This window comes from Monodon monoceros, unplaced genomic scaffold (genome assembly GCF_005190385.1).
Source record: "Monodon monoceros isolate NGI ecotype Baffin Bay Population unplaced genomic scaffold, NGI_Narwhal_1 Super_Scaffold_5, whole genome shotgun sequence".
Taxonomy (NCBI): domain Eukaryota; kingdom Metazoa; phylum Chordata; class Mammalia; order Artiodactyla; family Monodontidae; genus Monodon; species Monodon monoceros.
Genome location: NW_021703782.1, coordinates 113,855,570 through 113,869,386, shown reverse-complemented (window position 1 = coordinate 113,869,386; position 13,817 = coordinate 113,855,570). Strand labels below are relative to the sequence as shown.

The window sequence follows — 13,817 nt, the reverse complement described above, 5'->3', positions numbered from 1 at the left end:
TCAAGTGGACCATCCAGCCCAGTCAGTGCCAGGAAAACTGGGCAGGGCTGGGAGGGGGCCGGGGAGGCCTCAAGCCGGCAGTTATCAGGGAGGCCACTGAGAGGGAGGCCCAGGACGAGGGTTGGGTCAGGCCACCTGCCTCATCCCAGAGGCCTGGAGCCCACCCCAGGTGAGCGCCCCAGCACGTGGCTGCCCCTCCCCAGGGGCCTGGGCACTTGGCCTTTGTGTCCTCTGCAGCCTTGCCTTGGAGTCTCTTAGCCCCTCGAGTCAGTCCTGATTCTCGGCCCTCTCGGCCTCCGGCCCCACCCCAAGCTGAAGTCCACTTCTGGGCAGCCCTCAGGCACACGGAGCCTGGGAGTTCTGAGGCCCCACCTTGCAGGACAAGAAGTCTTGGGATGCAGGGAGGTTGCGTCCTATGCCGCGCCCCCCCCTCCCCCCAGCCCAGCCACAGCCGGGCAACTGCTCCAGGTCCTGGGATGCCGAAGGGACCCAGATCCCCCTCCCATGGTCCAGCCCAAGGGAGGCCGCCCCCGCGGGACTGGGACGGCCACCACCTCCCAGCAGCCCCGTGCCCCGGAGGCTGAGGGAGCTCACTGTGGACAGCGCTTTATTGACACATTCAGACCCCTGGGCAGGATCGGCACAGCTCCCGAGTGCTGGCACCTCCCACGGGCCCAGTCTGCCATCCCTGAGGGGGCAGGAGGGTGCCCCATAGGGGCAGAGAGGCAGCATCGACCAGCCAGGCCTCTCCCCAGCACACAGGTGGGGGGCCAGCTCCAGCCACAGGCGGTGAGGCGAGGCGGGCAGCCGCAGCAAGGAGGGCCGGCCTGGAGCGGCTCAGGCCCCGGCCGTCGGGGCCTCGTAGTTGAGCACGTAGTAGTCGTGGACGTACATGAGCACCGCCACCGGCTGCCCAATGATGATTGTCAGCCACACGGCCGCGTTGCCATAGTTGCCACGGAAGAAGCGGCCCACTATCCAGGCCAGTGGGATCTGGGGACATGGGGGCCCGGTTAGCAGGCCTCCGCGACCACGGGGCTGGCTCCCGGGCGCGGAGCGGATGCCAGGCCACGCGGGGTGCTCACCTGAGCCATCATGCCCGTGAAGGCCCAGAGGCGGAACATGCGCAGAGGGATGCTCACCAGGTACTGGGTGGGGGTGAGAGGGGCGTCAGCTTACCCCTCAGCCACCCCCGCCCAAGGTGGGGCCAAACGCGCCCACAGGGCACTGACCTCGTGGAAGAAGGCTGAAGCCAGGAACACCCCCGTCCTGGCTACCCACTTGCTGCTGCCCCTCCGGAGCATGGGCTTGTAGAAGTGTCTGCAAAAGGGAGCAGCCGTGGGGCGGGCACCCGGGCCACGTGCCGCCCACCCGCTGGCTGCAGCGCCCACACCCACCTTAGGCACCACTTGTGTACGGGGATGTTCCAGTTCTGCCAAAAGTAGGTGACGGACTCAGAGTTCCTGGGGGTCGGGAGACGGCGGGTGACCGGGCTGCGCCAGGGCCCTCCCCCCCTGAGCCCCCGGCCCCACACCCAAGGCCACCCACCACCAGTCCCGATAGAACTCCCGGTCTCCGAAGTGCATGAGCTCGGCCACGGCGTTCAGGCAGGAGTGGAACAGCCAGTAGAAGAAGATGAGCCAGATGAGGTGGTTGGGGACCTGTGGGGAGGCGTGTGCCAGGTTCCAGAACACCACCACCCCACCCCCCACATGCCCCAACCCGCCAGGCTGCTCACCGCCAGCTTCAGGAGGCGCTCGATGATGCGGGAGTGGTCCATGTCCTGCAGAGACAGGGTGCAGCTGGCTCCCTCAGCCCCGCCCTCAGACCCCACCCCGCAAGGGCCTGCCTGCTCACCTTGAAGGGCTTCATGGAGTTCTGGATGGTGGGGACCATCCACTGCAAAGAGGGCAGGGTGTCAGCTCGCTGGCCGCCCGAGCTACCCTCCTCCAGCAACTCCCCCACCCCGCACAGCGCGGCCCCCAGCCCAGCCCGCGTACCTGCTGAATCAGCCCCACCATGAGCTGCGTGAGGAACAGCTGGAGGAGGAAGCAGAGAACGGCGGGCTGAGCCCCCCAGTGCCCCGTGGCCCCCCCCAGCCCGCGAGGGCCCCAGCCTCCAGCCTCACCATCTCAAGGAGCCGACGCAGCAAGAAACGCTTCCGGATGCGGGCGGAGCGGGGAAAGTTGAGCTCGTAACACAGGGTGGGGGCAAAGAGGAAGTAGTACAAGTCTGCAACGGGAGGGTGGGGCTAGCAGGCGGAAGCCCTGGCCCCCAGCAGCGCCCCTCCCCCAGGCCCTGGCAGGGTTCTCACCTCGGTAAGTCAGGTTGTCAGGGTAGCTCACGGCGCACTGGGCGGCTCCCCCGTTGGCCTTCTTACCCGCAGCAGCTACGAGCAAGTGGCAGGGCGGGGTGAGGCTGCGATGCTGCCTGGGTCCAGCCCCACAGCAGGTGGCAGCCCCGGGTGGCCCCAGCCCCAGGCAGCCCCTCACCAGCCTTGGCCTTGGCCCTAGCCCTGCGCTCTCGGCACCACAGGTTGACGTCCCGATAGGAGAACAGCTTGAGGAAGAGGATGGTGTACGCCATCAGAGCCAGCACGGAGCCCACTGCAGGAGAGGCAAGCTCAGGCCATGCACCTCCCACACTGCCCACAGGAGAGCCACGGCCACAGGGGCAGCCCCTGTGGCTCGCCTAGGTCTCTCCTACGGGCCCCAGAGACAGGTTGGGATGGTGCTGAGATGGGTGGCCCACCTGGAGTGATGGACTCAAGCAGTAAGGCCACAGCCGCCGGGAAGCAGAGAATGGTGGCCAAGTTGACCACGTGCAGCAGCAGCCCTGCCTGCTCCGTCAGGGCACCCTGAGGTGCGGGGTGGGGGGGGAAGCACAGCGCTCAGCCGGGGGCCCTCACTTCCCGGCCAGAGGGTCTCCCTAGGGCATGGCTGCCAGGCCTGTGGTGCAGCCCCTCCCGGGAAAGCCACACACAGCCCCAAAGCCTGGATGAGACACAGTGGGCCGGGCTGCTGGTCTGCCCTAAGTCTGGCTGGAGAGGAGCAGACCTCCAGGCAGGGCGAGGGTGGGCATGAGGGCGCTGCTCACCACAGCCAGGCGCTTCTCCACCTGGAACGCAGCCACGGCAAAGACGTTGGCCACTGAGGACAGAAGCGCCACAGGGCAGGTTCAGGCCCGGGTCAGCCCTGTCCCCACCCGAGGCCTCCTGGGCACTCAGCTCACCAATGACCAGGCACAGAGCAGGCCAGCTGTAGGGGTCCTTCAGAAACAGAGACACCACCTGGATGGGATCCACCAGGATGCCGTACCTGCAGATGGGCAGGTGGGGGATGAGGGTCTGAGTGGGAGAAGGGCGGGGCCTGAGCTGGCAGTGGGTGGGGCAGGGCCAGGGCCCACTCACTTGATGAGGTTCTCTAAAAATAACCGCGCATTGCTCAAGATCTGCAAGAGAGAGAGAGGGACACAACCCCGTCACCTCTGGCCCCGGAACAGCCACCCCAGCTCCTCCCGGCACCCGTGGGTCCCAGCAGCAGCCTCCATCCTGCAGGCCCAGCCCTGCCTGACCTCACGCCAAGCTCCAAGACTCGCAACCCACCCCGCGGACGCCAGCGCAGGGATGGGAAGCCCCTCGGCACTGCCCCCGGCACGCCAACGAGGAGCCGGCCCCGACACCAGGCACTTCCCAGATGCCTGTCTTCAGCAGCAGCAGAGGCCCACGCCGTCCAGCCCGCATCCATCCCGCCGAGCTGGTGAGGGCCCCAAGGCCGCAGCAACAGTCCCAAAGCCCGAGCCTGCCAGATGGGGCCACCACCCACGCCCAGGGCACCGCCCTGCCAGTCAGGCCAGTCCTCGCAGAGCCCGGCTGTGTGGCGGGCGCCGCACCGGGAGTGCCCACGCCCTGCGGGCCAGAGTCCTGAGGGGCCGGGGGAAGCTGGGCCTGGAACGCCACATTGTGACTCACGTCCCTGCCCGCCTCGGCCATTCCTGCAGCAACAGCAGCTGAGGACAACAAGCTCTTGCCTTAGCCGGTGGCTGGGGGCCTGGCTTTCCTCTGCAGGGACAGGGACCTGCTCCCTCACCCCACAAGGCACAGGCCCCGTGCAGGTTACGGAAGGGTCCGCAGAAAAGTGATGCTTCTCCAGGGGACACTGGTGGGGTCCCTTACCTGGCAAGGTTCATGAGGAGGTGAACAAGCTCAGAGATGCAGGGGCCAGCTGCCACACCCTCTCCCAGTCAAACGCCTGAGCAGCCAGCTTACCAGGACACACGCGGTCCTACAGTGTCACCCCACCTTGGCGGTGGCCTGTCCTGAGAGCTCACAGCAGGCGAGAGCTGGAGCTGCAAACAGGCAGCACCCACCTGGAGGCCCAGCCTGCAGAGGGAACGCAGCGCGGGATGCGCGTCTCCTACAGGAAGGGTGTGGCAGAGGTACCAGAAGCAGGGGGAAGGCTTTGGGGTGACACCAAAGGGCCAGGCAGGCCCAGGGGCTGCAGGGGAGCAGACAGTGCCGCCCAGGCAGCTGAGGGCCCGCCCCGCATGACCCCCTCTTCACAAACCCAGCCTCGGCCGGCAACGGCCTCCAGAGACCAGGGACACGTCATCTCCTGGGTCTGAGCTGGCCAATGGCCCGCCTTCCCCTTGCCCAGCCAGCTTCTCACCCACCAGGCTGCATGGTGCCCCACAGCTCCCCAGGGAGCCTCCTAGGGCCACAGGCAGGGAAGGTGTGGGAGCCCCTTGCACACGGGCAGCCGCGGGAACCACGCCCAAGACAGGCAGACACGTCGGGTGGAGGGTCAAGGGTGATGTGCCACGTCAGCCCTGAGTGGTGGGGGCAGAGCCCAGAGAGGCCCCTGCCCCCTGCCCCGCCCGAAGGTTGTACCCTGGAGCGCTGGACTCTAGCTGCCAAATGCCGGGGGAGCGGGGCCCCTGAAGCAGTGGCCTCGGCCAGGCCGCAGAGCAAGGCAGGCGCGGGGCTCCCCACTCTCACCCTCCTGAGACTGAGGGAGGGGGGCCCGGGGCTAGAACCGTATTCTCACCCCTGCTCCTCCAAGTCCGGGCCTGCCTGGGGGCTCCACGCCCACGAGGGCCATTTGGAACAGAAGAGGAAACTCTTCACGGAGCCCCAAGACCACTCACGCGTGCTGCGAGGAGGCCCTGCACCCACAGCACCCCTTCCACAGCCCCAAGGCCCACCAGCCCATCTACTCCTTCCTGCCCCCACGCCAAGCCAGAGAAGCCCCTCAGGAGACCCCAGCCCCTCGGGCACAGCCCACGGCACAAAGGCTCCCACGCTAGCCCTGCAGGCGTCTCCTGGGATTCAACAGGGACAAGGGTTGAGTGTGTGCCCTCCGGGAGCCCAGTATACAGCCGCTGCAGGGACCGCCACCGCGATCCCTCTCCACTCAGCCCAGCCACAAAAGCTCTGGCCACCCACTCCAGGGGGCAGAGCTCGTGCCCCACCTGGCCACAGGGACACCTGCTCTAAGACGCCACCCTACTTACCAGCATCACCACACACCAATTCAGGATGCCACGGTAGTTGTTGAAGCCACTGTCAGAGCTGAACAGGGAATCCTGCAGGCGGTGGCACCTGGAAAGCAGAAGTGGGCACCCGCAGAGCCCCAGGCAGTGAGAACCTCAAGCGAGGCCCAAAGCAGGCCCACGCCTCCCAGCCCTGGCAGACACCTGTGAACCTGGCCACGCCCAGCCCCTCACTCTGGGCAGCGCACGCCCATCTGCCCACCAGCCTACTCCCCAACTGTCACCAGAGAGGGGCCAGGCCGTGCCAAGCTCTCAGGAACACCCAGAGGCCTGCCGCTCCACGCTGTGGGTGGGCGGGGCACGCCACAGGCAGGAGCTGGCTACGGGGCCGGCTGGAGTCCCCCAGGCTGGGAGCACCCCTCCCGCCACAGCTGCCTCTGGTTGCCGCCACCCTCGCTGGCTAAGGAGTGGTGATGGGCCCACAGGAAGAGTCCACCCCAGGGGTCCGGGGGCCCATCTGGCAATGTTGGACAGATGGGGGGGGGTGCGAATCTGCCTTTGCAGTCGGCCCAGCCCACCACCCAGTGAGCCAAGGCCCCCACTCCAACCGCCTCCTCCCTCCATTTGGCCCACACAGGTCCCAGCGGGCACCGGCACCCAGGCGCTGGGCGCCTGATGGCAGGGAAGTCTACAGTAGAAGCCAGCGGAGGCACTTTCGGTGCCCCTCACCCATGAGCGCTCCCACCCAGCGCCGGGGTTGGGGGACACAGACGCAGACCCTCACGTCCCTGCCTGACCCTCAGGGCGAGGCAGAGGTGGAGGGGCCACAGCACGGCGGGGCAAGGCTCAGACCTCGTGCCGGTCCTTGGCTGCAGCCCCGCCTCACCCCAAGTGCCCTGCCACCAGGAGGCCTTCCACGGCATTGAGCAAGGCCTCCGGTTTTGTAAGAGAAGCCAGGGCCTCCCCTTCCCTCCCGTGGACACAGCTCCACCTCAAGAGGCAGCTGGGGCACAGGAGAAGACAGGGCCTCCGGGGGTGGCCCTGCCTCTGCGGCAGGCCTGGCTACGGCTGGGGTCAGCACTCAGACGGCCGCACCCAGGAGATGAGGGCCAGGGAGGACAAGACACCGCTCAGCATCGTCAGCCAGGGCAGTGCTGACGGTCTGCCCTCTGCTTTCCCAGACCGAGGTCTGCCCGTACCTGGCCCACCCGCCTCTCCCAGTCACAGGCCTGGCCTCCTCGCACCTGCCCTCCAGCGCCATCCTGGAGCACGCGCAGGGGGGCTGTGAGCTCCACCCCAGGCGCTCTGCCTTTCGAAGAGGCAAGCAGAGCTCCAAGGCCCAGCTCCCCAGACAGGACAGTCTCTGGGCCTCTCCACTGGACGGGCTTGCCCAGAACCCTCCCCCAAATTCAAGCCCAGTCGCTTTTACTGGAAGCGTCCCAAAGCCACCTCATGCCACAAGCTGCCAACCGCCATCTGCATGTCCACGCCCGGCTCGACACGCCCAGGGGACTGTTTCACAACAGCGTGACCCCTGCCCGCTTTGGGCCACCGAGAAGACCACGCTGACTTTATCTGCAGCAATCTCTAAGATGAAACTGGGGGTGGGGGAAGGGTGGCATTTTCCAAACCTGACAACAAATAACATTATAAAAGCTCTCCCAGATCGCTGCTGTCAGGCTCCTAAGGCCTTCCCCAAGCCACCCACACCCGCCCCTCAGGTCCCTCCACCGGCCTTCTGACCACCCCCAACCCAGGCAGCTCTGTGCCCCCAGAGGTCGGAGGGCCCAACCCAGGGAAGGAAGCCCACCGCCCACCAATCCCCCCAGAGGTCCAGCCTTGCCGATGCAGTCAGCTGCAGTGGACCAGAGGGCACCAGGCATGGTTGGCATGGACGCGGGGCCTGGCCGCCTTGCCCAGAGCTCTGTCACCCTCTCCCCTACTGCAGGCGCTGCCCACGCCTCTGTGCCCTCCAGCGGCCCGCCCACCTGCTCCCAAGTCCCACCCAGCCAGCAGGGCCATTCTAACTCATCACAGGTATCACCTCTTTCACCACCTCACACCAGCACTAGGAGGCGGGCACACAGGGAAACTGAGGCTCACTGAGGTTCAAAGCCTGCCCAGAGGCACAGCCCCAAGTGTGGACCACACACGCAGGACCACACGGTCCAGCTCCAGGGCCAGTTAGAACAAGGAGGGGGCAGGGTGCCAGCTCGCCTCCCAGCTGCCACCCCCTTGGCACTTCCTCCAGTTGGGTGGGCTCCCCGTGTCCTCAGTCCCTGCTAGAGAGGGAGAAACAGAGGACACCCCAGAGACAAACCCCTGGGAGAGCCCCACGACAAGAACGCCCCGCCTGGAGGGCCCGTGAACCAAGGGCTGGAGGGCGCACAGGCGAGTATGGTGCACCTGAAAGGAATGAGCTGAGAGACAGGGCTAGAGGGGTGGCCCTCCTTCCGGCGGCCCCACCCAGAGCCTGACCGCGCTGGCCAGGCCAAGGTGAGCAGGAAGTGTCGGGAGGGGAGGGAGGAAGAAGGGGGAGGAACAAGCAGGGAGGAGAGGCGGCAGGTGAGAGGAAGATGACGGGGAGGAGGGGCGGCGGAGGCCAGATGCCAAGCGGGCAGACAGAGCAAGGCCTGGTTCTGCCCCAGGAGACCCAACCCCTGCGGTATCTGGCATGAGGGACAAGCACACAGAGCCTGTGTGTCCTGCAGACCCGAGGGGGCTGTGGCCCATCCCTGCCACCTCCAGCTCCTCTTCCCAAGGGTCCCGACCTTGACGGTGGGCAGTCAGGGCTCCTGCTGGCTCAGCCCAACTAGCAGGAGTACAGGGGAGGCTTCTGGCCACCTGACCTGCGTAGAGCAGGAGAGTGACTGCCCGCCCAGGGTGACAGCTTGGCCCAAAGCTGGCACGCTCCCCCCATCTCATACAAAATGACCCCAAATCCCACCCCCTCCAGAGGGAGATCGAGCCAGCCACGCCCCTGCCTCCTGGAGAGGATAATGTGGGGAGGTGGCAGGGGGGACTCCAGGACACTCCTATCCTTTGCATCCTCCCTCAGTCCCACCTCAGGCCCACAGGAAGCCAGCACCCCTCAGGAGAGCCGCCCTCATGAACTCTGCGCCAGACCTTTGCTCACACTGCTCAGTGCTGAGATCATCTTATCTCCCAGGTGAACTGTGCGCACCCCAAGGGCAAGGACAGTGCCTGCACCACAGCTGCCTTTGCCCATCCCCCCCCCACAGTACCCAGTGAAGAAAGCCTCGGTTCTTCTTTAATGAGAGAGCAAATCCTTGCCAACCCACTGACAGGTTGCCCACTTCCTCCTTGATAATCTCTAGCTCTGGAGCTGCTTCCAAAGCCAGAGTCCCTGAGGGCCCCTTGGCCGGGAAGGCTCCGGTGGGGGGAGGGGGCGTGGAGGACGGCAAAGCGACCGCCTGGAGCCAGCTGCAGGACTTAGCCAATGCCCAGGTGGGCCAGGTCCTCGCCATCAGCCACAGCTTGCTCCCCACCCGCTTCCCATGAGTCCTTCAGCTAAGCAGGGAGACCACCTGTGGGTGTGCCCACTTCAAACCCCTCTCCTGTACCCCAGCCAGGGGTGAGAGTCCCAATACAGGACCCATCTCTGACCCTAGAGCAGGCATTTGTGCTGGTAATAAAAGCAGGACCCCAGGCCAATCAATCGCTGGGTAAAGGATGAGAGATCTTTGTGAAGACCATTCTTGGGAGGGTCTGCAAGGGATGAGAAACCCTCTCGCATTGCCCCCTGCCCCTTTCCTCAGGCAGTCCCAAGCTCCTGCTGGCCCACTCCCCAGCCAGCCCACCCTCCTCTGGGAGCCTTATCTACCCACAAGGCACCCCTCATAGCCCTCAGGAGGGGCCCCCTTCATCACACACCGCCAGACGCCATCCATCTCCTTCCAGGAAGAAGACAGTACGGGTGGCTGGAGCCAGCCCACCTCGGGCTCCAGGCTCTGGGCTCACCCTGGGAAAGAGCCTCAGGACCCACCTAAAGATGGACAGAGGGGGGGCGTCTGGAAGCTGGGCCGGCTCCCCTCGGCGCCCCCACCTGTGTGACTCTGTCAGGCGACCCTCCACCCCTAACCTCTCCCTAAGTTTCCCCGCGGAGGCCCAAGGGGCACACCTGTCCACGCAAAGTCCGGAAGCCAGGCTCTCGGGCTCGGAATCCGAGCTGCGGCGGACACGCCTGGTGGAACAGCGAGGGTCGCGCAGGCCCCGGGTCGGGGTCAAAGGTTAGGGGTCAGGCGCACCGCTACCTCAAATCCCACTGGCCGCTGCCCACGTCGACGTCTCCGTCCTTGTCCTTCTCCGGGGCAGGCGCGTCCCCCCCGGCGCCCACGTCCCGTACCTCCTCTTCCGCCGCCGCCGCCGCGGGCCCGCTGCCGCCCTGGCTCGAGGGCCGCGACCCCGTCCTCCGGCGCCGGGAGCCGCTCGCGCCGCTGCGATCGCCCATAGCCTCAGCCCGCACCCAGCCGCGGCGGAGTCGTGGTCCACCGCGCTCGCAGCGCCCGAGGCCCGAGGCCCCGCCTCCGGTCCCTCGGCCAGAGGCCGCCACCGCCCCCTGTCGGCCGCCGTAGCCTGCACCGCCAATCAGCGCGCAACCGCCGGGTCCTCCCCGAGCCCGCGGCAGCGTCGCTCCCGGAGCTGCTAACTGGCCCGTGGCCGCGGCCCGCGTCCATTTGTAGTCCGCTGGCGCGCGGGGCACGCTGGGAGTTGTAGTCTCATGGCGCGAGCCGGAGCGCGGAGGCGGGCGCGCAGCCAGGGGCGGACGCTGCTCCCCGAGGGCCTCGGCGGAAAACGCGCGGCTTCCTGGCAGCTGGAAGCCCCTCCTGACCGCCGCCTGACCCTTGTCCCGCTCTTTAAACACAGGGTTTCGTCATGCCTCAGCCCAGGCGCGGGGTGTGGGGATGTAGGTTATTTATGAAATGCCTCGTGCGTTACTATCAGACAGACACCTAGGGCGTTGATGCTCCGCGAGCCCTCTAGTTACTACCGTAGGCCCCCGCTTTTCCTCCGCTTAGGTTGTTCAGACAAGCGCCAGGCCAAAGGATGGAACGAGAGAAAGGCCCCAGGCCCCGCGTCCCGGGTACCTCCGCCTGGCCCACCTACTCCCAGGGCAGCACCTCTCCCCTGCAGGCCCAGGACGGGGAAGGGCAAGGGTGCTGCCCTCGCCCTCACAATGGGCACGCCCGGCCCGCCTCTCCACCCAGCCCCCTTCTGCCCTCGTCCGCAGACTTGCAGAGCTTCCCGCGTTTCGCACCCGGGCCAGTTTTGCCAGGGCGTGGGGATCCTGAAGTGCCAATTCGCGGGGGCCCAGAGGCTTCTGTGTCATTGCACAGTCTGCAGTCATCCGGTCGTTAAATGAAGCAACTAATACACCATAACAACTGCACGGTGAGAACCGTGGGCGGGCAAGTCCGGTCCCACTTGGCTTGACCTGCATTTTGCAAAGAACATGGAGTGTGAGCATCCTGGATTTCCGGATGCGAGGGTTCACTGGGGGCTCAGGCCTGGTTTACCCAAGAAACACCCCTAGCCGCAGAACCCACTCCATTCATTCTTCTGAGGTAAGCAAGGCTGAGAAGATCACCTCTCTGAAAGCAAATAAACCCAGAGGCTCAGCCTGAGGTCAGCCCTCCTTCCCGCCGGGCTTGCCCTGGATCCATCACCTCCACGGACAGGCACCTGGGCCCCCTGGTGACACGTGCTTCTGCCACCGGACCATTTGCGACTTATACCAGCCTGGCATCCCTTCCTGGCAGGCTGAGGCTACCTTGCAGGTGTTTTCGAGTAGCCTGCTAAAGGGGCCGCCCTCATTGGGCGCCAGAACCCCTCCTGCGTGCCCACATGGCCCAGCCTCGGTGGGCCAGGACCAGCCCCGTCTCTTATCCAGTGTCCAAGAACATTCGTCTGTTCCTAGGCAGACCTGAGCCAGGGGGAGCTAGGCCTTTCTGAGTACTGATCCCAAGGGAGGTCGGACGCAGGAGAGGGTCCTCTCGGGAGCCCGCAGCGTAGGGGTGAGCCCTGGGAGCTCTGGCCCTCCCTCCCAATGACCTCTCCCAGGCAGCTAGTGGTAAGCTCCCCACCCACGCCCACGTGTCTCCGCGCACCTTCTGGCCCCGCCATCCTCCAATACAGAGCCAAGACTAGAGGGCCGGCCCGGACTGGCACGCTGATTGGTAGAGGAGAAGATCGACGGCTCAGGCTGCCAGTAGGCCCGGAGAGGCTGAGCGCAGTAGCCAACGAGGAGTGAAGGGCCGTGTTAGAAGCGGCTGCCTGTGTCCGCGTCCAGGCTCCAAGTCGTCGGCAGACAAGAAGCAGTAGGAGTGAGGGGACCAGGGTGGACTGGGGGCCGCCAGAAAGGACCCATCTGACCGGGGCCTGTGGGGGAACCAAGGGTTCCACCACCGAAGTTGAGAGCAAGATGAAGGCCTCAAGCCAATGGGAAGGCAGGGGCTGTGAAGGCACCAATAAGGAAGAGCCCCTGTACCAGCGGGGTGCAGGGCCTGTCCGAGGGAGGCGGAGGCCTGTGGTTGATAGTGGGCGGGACTTCTAGGAGGGAGGTGGGGCCTACGCCAGCCCCGCCCACAGCCCCAGCACCTCAGGATCCTGGGTGCGGTGCGGCCCAGACCCACAGGGGAGAGGCAAAAGGTCAAGGTAGGTGAGGTTGTTTGGGGACAAATGTGTGCATGAGGAGTTGTCGAAGAAAGCTCAGTGGCGAGTTTCCCTGCTGGTGGAAGCAACACCTGGCCCGGGGTGAGGAACCTGCAGGTCTGGTCGAATAAAGGGCTAGAAGGGTTTGGGGGTTTAGAAAGGGCCTCGAGCTGACACTAGGTGGAGGCACCGCGGGCAGGCCAAGGAAGCCTGTGAGGGAAGACACTGGACATGGTGATCAGCAGCCTGTTCTCTGGAATGCAAAGCTCTGTCCATGGACACCTGTGGAGACAAGCGTGGGCTCGTCCCAGGCACCGGGGAGGCAGCCTCCATCCTTCCACCCCCACTGCCCCTTAGAGTCTTGGAGAAGCAGAAACAGTCAGTCCAGACCCCGAAGCTGAGGAGCCCTGGGGAGGAGTGGACCTCTGAGAGCCTTCCTCCCTGCCATTGGTGCCCACCCAGGTGTGAATCTGAGTTTAGGATGGGTGGGGTATTGGGCAGGGCTTAAGTCAAAGGCAGCCCTTGGACAAGTTGTTCCTCTCCCTGAGGCTCAGAGTCTTCATATGCAAATTAGGCAATGCTTCCTACCTATCCTCTACCAACACTGGGGGCTTTCCTGAGGTTGTTAAGGCTGATAACGCTCCCCAGAAGGGGGCGCCCACCTCCAGGTGAGCCCCACCCTGAGCAGCAGGCCCACAGGCTATGGTCTGTTGCAGGTCAGTCTCCCCTGCTGTCCATACCAGTGGAGTCTGGGTGGGCCTGTCCCCTGCCAGCGTGCAGAGAGCTGCTCTGGCCCTGGGCTGACCTGGTTTGACCACATGTCTCCAAAGATGTGGGACCTCTCAGCTCATGCCTACCTACCTGGGTGCCGAGGGCATTTGCTGGGGTAGGAGTCCATGTCCCTGGGCTCTCTGAGCCCAGCACAGCCCTGCCCCTCATCTCCTCAACATGACGTCCTGTCTAGAGCCCGAGGGCTGTGGGTGGCTGTGGGCGGCTGTGGGAACTCCTATGACCCCTGGGCACCTCCTCCCCAGAGCCAGCCTGGCCCAGCTACCTATGGAGGGCTCCTCAGTGTGGGAACATATCCCCTGAGTCTGGGAGTCAGGATGTGGACAGCAGGCTGCAGGAAGGGGTCAGACCCCACACCCTCTGCTGTCCCCATGTTCTCCAGTGGCATCGAGGAAGGCTCGCTGGTGGCTGTCAGGCCTGTAGGGACAGCAGGAGCCCCTACAGGAAGAGTGGGGGTGTCCCAGGCCACAGGATTACAGGCCCTGCTGCACCTCCTCCAGCCATTCTAGATCAGTCCTGGGCCAGATCTGACTGTAGCCTCCCCAGTTCCTGGCACAGAGCGGAGTCACCTGCCACAGGAGAAATGCTAACTGCCTTGCCTTCAGGGGTGTGCTCTTGCCTTTGGTCTGACAAGCCGGCCCTCCAGGGTGGAAGACTGCCTTCTCGCAAAAGAAGACACGGGCGCACCCCAGCAAAAGGCAGCGGCGCAACTCCAAGGCTGCGTGGGTAGGGTGCCACTCCCAGCGCTGGGCCTGCGCCTGCCCGACCTCTGAGGAGCGGCAGGACCCGGAAGACGCCCCCTAGGTGACCCCAGTGCCCCCTGCTGCGCGGGCCCAGCCCTGTATACATCAGCCCGACACTCCGAG

General features: G+C 65.5%; 1 protein-coding gene across 3 annotated transcripts; it reads right to left on the bottom strand.

Annotated features, from left to right (window-relative positions):
• Nucleotides 1-590: 590 nt before the first annotated feature.
• On the bottom strand, nt 591-10,139 carry DGAT1 (diacylglycerol O-acyltransferase 1). Of its 3 annotated transcripts, none has more exons than XM_029202270.1 (17): nt 9,765-10,139; nt 5,512-5,599; nt 3,410-3,450; nt 3,232-3,317; nt 3,097-3,149; nt 2,752-2,857; nt 2,493-2,606; nt 2,315-2,389; nt 2,129-2,232; nt 2,001-2,039; nt 1,858-1,899; nt 1,739-1,783; nt 1,549-1,661; nt 1,398-1,463; nt 1,233-1,320; nt 1,086-1,148; nt 591-993 (listed from the first exon to the last, which is right to left on the bottom strand). In XM_029202270.1, exons 1-17 carry the CDS (start codon nt 9,959-9,961, stop codon nt 838-840), a joined length of 1,476 nt encoding a protein of 491 aa, XP_029058103.1. In that variant the 5' UTR covers nt 9,962-10,139; the 3' UTR covers nt 591-837. The 3 variants fall into 3 exon arrangements, with proteins under 3 accessions (XP_029058103.1, XP_029058102.1, XP_029058101.1); XM_029202269.1 differs by having other exon boundaries at nt 3,605-5,599; nt 9,632-9,990; XM_029202268.1 differs by having other exon boundaries at nt 3,605-5,599; nt 9,765-9,926.
• Nucleotides 10,140-13,817: the final 3,678 nt, after the last annotated feature.